The sequence below is a fragment of the Astyanax mexicanus genome, chromosome 12, assembly GCF_023375975.1.
Source record: "Astyanax mexicanus isolate ESR-SI-001 chromosome 12, AstMex3_surface, whole genome shotgun sequence".
NCBI classification, from domain to species: domain Eukaryota; kingdom Metazoa; phylum Chordata; class Actinopteri; order Characiformes; family Acestrorhamphidae; genus Astyanax; species Astyanax mexicanus.
This window is the reverse complement of record NC_064419.1, coordinates 43,632,473-43,638,533: the sequence shown is the minus strand read 5'-3', so window position 1 is coordinate 43,638,533 and position 6,061 is coordinate 43,632,473. Positions and strand designations below refer to the sequence as shown.

Here is a 6,061-nt window from a genome sequence, read left to right as displayed (position 1 = left end):
GTTTTAAAGCTGAGGGTGGAGGGGTTTGATTACACCATTTATGCTTCGTCCGACACTGAGATGAAGTGTTTCAGGTGTGGTCAGACTGGACATCTCGTCCGAGCCTGCCCTGAGAAGGTTAATTCTGGAGGGGCTGGGGGCGCTGAGGCACCGGGGCCGGACACGGCTGAGCCCGCGGTGGTCGTTCCCCCTGCGGCTGTTGCTAGGCCTGCTGTGAAGGTGCCGGCTGCCGAGGCGGTGCCCGGAGAGTGTGAGCAGGTCGGGGTTGGGTCTGATACTGCAATGGCTGATGAGCGGAGGGTGGCTGAGGGTGAGCATTCCTCAGCTGAGCCTGCTGTGGAGGAGCAGGTCATGGAGGAGCAGGCTGTGGAGGAGCAAGCTGTGGTGGGGGAGGTTTTGGAGGAGCAGGTTGGGGAGGTGCAGGCTGTGGAGGTGCAGGATGTGGAGGAGCAGGCTGTGGAGGAGCAGGCTGTGGAGGAGCAGGTTGGGGAGGTGCAGGCTGTGGAGGAGCAGGCTGTGGAGGTGCAGGCTGTGGAGGAGCAGGCTGTGGAGGAGCAGGCTGTGGAGGAGCAGGTTGGGGAGGAGCAGGTTGGGGAGGTGCAGGCTGTGGAGGAGCAGGCTGTGGAGGAGCAGGCTGTGGAGGTGCAGGCTGTGGAGGTGCAGGCTGTGGGGGAACCAGGTGAGGCTCAGCAGCTGGAGGCTAAAGTACAGGCCAGCTGTTCTGGGCTGACTCCAGCTCCAGCAGCAGTACATGAGCTTGAGGCTGAGGTTTTAATGGAGGATGAAGCTGTTTTTAAAGTTCCAACTAATAAAAGAAAATGTAAGGCAAATGAAAAGGGGGCAAAACAGGCTAAAAAAGAGGTGGAGGAGGTGGAGTCGGAAGTTAGCCAAGAGTTGGAAGGCTATACGTCTGACTCGGGCTGGTCAGTGTGCTCTCAAGATGAGAGAACACCTGTAGTATACACTGCTAAAGAAGTAAAGAGGTTCCTGCGGGTCACTAAAGGGCAGTGGGGTGTTCGGGTGGAGGACCATTTTCCAGACACTATACAATTTGTACATGATGTGAAGCTTTTAAAGAGGGAGGGGGCTTTCACTCGGCTGGAGGTCTTTCGTTTAAAGAAGATACTGACCAATCTTAAAGCTCTTAATGATGATGATTTTTAAATGTTTTAACCTTTCTCTGGTTGGTTTGGCCTTTTTATTCAGCGTTTTTTACCCTTTTTACCTTTTAATGAGTGGTTTTAAAATCGCTACTTTAAATATTAATGGTGGAAGGGACTGTGAGAAGAGGGCTAAACTGTTTGAGTTAGTTAAACAGAAAAGGGTTGACGTTGTTTTTCTGCAAGAAACACATAGTGATTCAAGTAATGCTGCTGAGTGGGCTAAAGAGTGGAGGGGAGTAACTTTTCTTGGGCACAATACTTCCCTTTCTGGTGGAGTAGCTGTTGTTTTTTCACCCAGTTTTACACCCCTTTCTTATACTGTTGAGGACATTTTAAATGGGAGGCTTTTAAAAGTGAAAGCCTGTTTTGAAAATTGTGTTTTTGTTTTTATTTGTGTTTATGCTCCAACTGCAGCAGCTGACAGAATGTTGTTTTTAGACACACTGAGTACTGTATTGGCTAACTGTGATCCCACTGATTTTTTAATATTGGGTGGGGATTTTAATTGCACAGCGAACAGCATGGACAGGAACCACGGGGAACCACATGCTGCCTCCCGTAAGCGCTTGTGTGAGATGTTAGAGGCTCATGAATTAACTGATATCTGGAGAAACCTCCATGGTACGCAGAGACAATATACATGGGCCCACTGTTATGATAATGCACTTTCGTTGGCTAGGCTAGATCGTTTTTATGGTTTTAGTCATCAGTTGTCTGCTTTTACACAATGTTTTATTTCGCCTGTTGGTTTTTCTGACCACTCTATGGTCGTGTGTACAATCAGCAGGTGTAATGTTAAGTCACGAAGTGCGTACTGGCATTTTAATACTGCACTTTTAGAAGATTCTAATTTTAGAGAATCTTTTACCTTTTTTTGGGATAGTTTTAGATCACAGAAAACATCTTTTACCTCACTCCAGCAATGGTGGGACAGATTAAACTATTCTGTCAACAGTACACTCTCAATGTCACAAGGGACTTAACCAGATCTCTTAAAGCTCTGGAGATTGAAATAGTGGAACTCCAGGGATTACAAGAGACCACTGGAAATCAAGAGCATATTAGCGCTCTAAAACGCAAAAAAGCCTCTTTGGCTGACCTACTGGGTATAACAGTACAGGGGGCGCTGGTCCGCTCACGCTTTCAGTGCATAACTGAAATGGACGCTCCTTCTAAGTTCTTCTTTGGTCTTGAGCGAAAAAATGGACAGAAAAGGTTTATGCATGCTGTACGAACAGAATCAGGGGATCTCCTTTCGGAGCCTGCTGAAATTCGCCAGCAGACAGTCACCTTTTTTCAAAGCTGTACGAGAGCGAGTGGTCAGAGTCACTGGAAGTGGAGGACAGGTTCCTGCAGAATATGGCCAAACTGGAGCAACAGTCGGCCGAGGTGCTTGAGGCTGAACTATCTATGGAGGAGATACACGGGGCTCTCCAGGGTATGGAGAATGGCAGGGCACCTGGCATTGACGGCATTCCTGTCGAGTTTTATAAAGCTTTCTGGTCAGTGTTGGGGCAAGATGTGCTGGAGGTTCTCCGAAGCAGCATACGTGATGGAAGTCTTCCGTTAAGCTGCAGGAGAGCTGTCCTTACCTTGCTGCCCAAGAAAGGAGACCTGACCAACCTGAAGAACTGGCGACCTGTATCTCTGCTTTGCTCGGACTGCAAGCTGCTCTCGAAAGCATTGGCCTCAAGACTAGGGAAGGTGATGGAGCAGGTAATCCACATTGACCAGACGTACTGTGTACCTGGTAGGTCTATCTTTGACAATGTGCATTTAATTCGGGATGTTTTGGACGTCTCCAGACTTTTGGGCTTGAAGACTGGTCTTTTATTTCTGGACCAGGAAAAGGCTTTTGACCGGGTTGAACACGGCTATCTGTGGAAAGTTCTGGAGAACTTTGGGTTCAACCCTGGGTTCATAGCCATGATCAAGGTTCTGTACAGTGAAATTGAGAGTGTACTAAAAGTTAACGGTGGTTTGTGTGCTCCTTTTAAAGTACACAGGGGTATCAGACAAGGATGTGCTCTCTCTGGTATGTTGTATTCTCTGGCCATTGAACCCCTGTTAGTCAAGCTAAGAGCCTGTGTTTCTGGCTTGACTATACCTGGTTGTAATACTCCTGTATGTGTATCTGCTTATGCTGATGATCTGGCAGTTTTAACGAGTACCCAAAACGATATAGACGTTTTAGCTGATATTTTAAATGATTTTAAGGTTTTATCCTCCGCAAAAATAAACTGGCTTAAGAGTGAAGCAGTTTTAGTTGGGCAGTGGGATGGTGGTGTACCTGTACTTCCTGATGGGCTGATGTGGAGAAGGGGTGGTTTTAAATACTTGGGTGTATATTTGGGGGACAGCACCTGTACTGACAAGAACTGGGATGGTGTAGTTGAGAAAATAAAAGGTCGTCTCAAAAAATGGAAATGGTTAGTCCCCCAAATGTCTTATCGTGGTCGAGTACTTGTAATTAATAACCTTGCTGCATCCTCACTCTGGCACAAACTAGCATGTGTGGACCCCCCTCCGAATCTGCTGGCGAACCTCCAGGCTGTGCTTGTGGATTTCTTCTGGGATCGCCTGCACTGGGTTCCACAAGGACTTTTATATCTGCCAAAGGAGAACGGAGGGCAGGGTCTAGTCCACTTGGCCAGCAGGACAGCTGCCTTCCGACTGCAGTTTCTTCAGAGACTCCTTGCTGGTCCTGCGGAACTGGTTTGGAGGGAGGTTTCGTGCAGGATTTTGAAAACAGCAGGAGATCTGGGTTTGGACAAGACTTTGTTTTTAATGGATTTTAAAACTTTGAACTTTGCTGCACTGCCTGTTTTTTATCGTGGACTTTTAAGGATATGGAACTTTTTTAAAAGACATTTACAGACTGGATTATCCTTGCACTGGCTTTTGGAGGAACCCTTGCTCTGTGGTACACGTTTGGACTTGGCGGGGACTGTCACCCCTGCACTGACCAGAGTCCTGTTGTCCTCCGGGGTCACTACCCTCCGTCATGTGGTGGATGCTGCAGGTCCTGATTTCGCGGATGAGGAGAACATGGCGTTGAGGTTGGGGATGAGATCCCTGCGGCTGGTGGCTCGTCTTCTCCAGGGCTGGAAGTCGGCGTTCTCTCCGGAGGAACGGGAACAGGTGAGGGACTACAGTGCGGGGGTGGTCAGCCCTGCGGAGGATGACCCATTTCCTGAGGTCACCATCACGCCGGACCTGGAGGACTGTGAGGGCCCCCTCCTGGATTGTACGGGGGAATCCTGCATGAACCTGAGCATGGTGTCAGGTAAACTGCTGTACAGAGCCTGTGTAAAGGTTCTGAACAGAAAAAGACTGCACAGTAGAACTGACACTCCATGGCGTGATGTTTTTAACTTGAGTGAGGATGTGAAGCCTGAGTGGAGAGCACTGTACAAACCACCGTTAGCTAAGAAAATTGCTGATCTGCAGTGGAGAATTTTACATGGTATTATCTCAGTTAATGCTTTTATTTCTGTTTTAAACCCTGAGATTTTACCACAGTGTCCTTTCTGCTCCCAGAGAGAAACTGTCTTTCATGCTTTTATGCATTGTTTTAGGCTGCTTCCTTTATTTGATGTTTTGAAGACTGTTTTTATGTCTTTTAACATCACTTTTACACTCCAGACTTTTATCCTTGGTTTTAAATACGTCAAAAGTTTTAAGTCCAAGTGTCAGCTTATTAATTTTATCCTTGGGCAGGCTAAGTTGGCTATTTATGTCAGCCGCAAAAACAAGGTGGCGGGTAGTGCTGACTGTGATGTCACACGGACATTCGTAAGGCTGGTTAAATCCAGAATTTTAATTGATTTTAATTATTACAAAATCATGCAAGATTTAGAAGCTTTTAAATGTGTGTGGTGCTGGGATGGAGCAGTGTGCTCAGTGGTGGAGGAGGAGCTTTGTTTCGCTCTTGAGTTCTTTTAAACTTACATGTGTGATACTGAGTGGTGTGTTTTATTTCATATTTGTCATCTTTTTTTTAATCATTGATTGATCAATTTATCTTTTTAAGATGACAGTGTGACTATTGAATGGTTTAAATAAAGGACCGTCAAAAGTCAAAAAAAGTCTCTCTCTCTCTCTCTCTCTCTCTCTCCCTCGTTCTGAGTGTGAATGGGGATGGTGTGGAGTGTATGGCAGCTGTGTGATTCTAACACTGACCTACTTCAGCTAAGCGCTAATCTGCACTGGGCTCCAGACCTCCTTTTAATGGCCGCTATCATTATCACACCATCCTCCCCCCCTTACCAGCCTTTAGTCCAGTGTCTCTCTCTCTCTCTTTCTCTTTTCTCTCTCTCTCTCTCTCTCTCTCTCTCGCTCACTGTCTCCATCCAAAAAAACACCTTTATTCTTCAACATCTTAAAACTCTATTTCCAAAACACACACACACACACACACACACACACACACACTTATACACAATCAATCCTCAGCCAACCACACATCAAAGCAGAGAGCAGCAGCCAGACGGGGATCCTCGGGGAGAGCGAGGGATGGAGGGAGGGACTCTGGAATAAAACATTACAAATCTGGGTTACTGGAACACATGCATATTTCTTATGTGGCCTTCTTTCAGTTTGTTTCTCGGTGACAGGCCGAGTGCAGCCAGCGTGTCTGGCAGTGTCTGGAGCGTCTCTGTAAACACAACACACAACAGGTGGAAAGTTTTCCCGTCTCTCCATATAAATCATGTGGCTAGTGTTGATTTAACTGTTACTCAGGGCTGAAAACTCACTTAAGTTAAGTTTAGCTTTTGGTAATTAATCGCCACTTTTCCTCTGCAGGGATGGAACAGTTCAGAGCACAGAGCGTAACCTTTCTCATGGCTTTTCCATACGGACATGTTTTGGCACAGAACGCTGGGACCAGTTTTCTT

The 6,061-nt window shown here is 46.8% G+C and overlaps 1 protein-coding gene across 1 annotated transcript in view; it reads left to right on the top strand.

Moving 5' to 3' along the window:
- LOC125806062 (uncharacterized) overlaps positions 1 to 5,826 on the top strand; it is a 6,556-nt gene extending 730 nt beyond the window's left edge. Inside the window, exons 1-6 of the mRNA XM_049485569.1 lie at positions 1 to 432; positions 598 to 1,104; positions 2,466 to 3,122; positions 3,714 to 3,878; positions 4,041 to 4,449; positions 5,762 to 5,826. The exon at positions 1 to 432 is cut by the window's left edge and continues 730 nt beyond it. Coding sequence (XP_049341526.1) covers positions 1 to 432; positions 598 to 1,104; positions 2,466 to 3,122; positions 3,714 to 3,878; positions 4,041 to 4,449; positions 5,762 to 5,826 — 2,235 coding nt within the window. The remainder of the gene's footprint in view (positions 433 to 597; positions 1,105 to 2,465; positions 3,123 to 3,713; positions 3,879 to 4,040; positions 4,450 to 5,761) is intronic.
- The last annotated feature ends 235 nt before the right edge of the window (positions 5,827 to 6,061 follow it).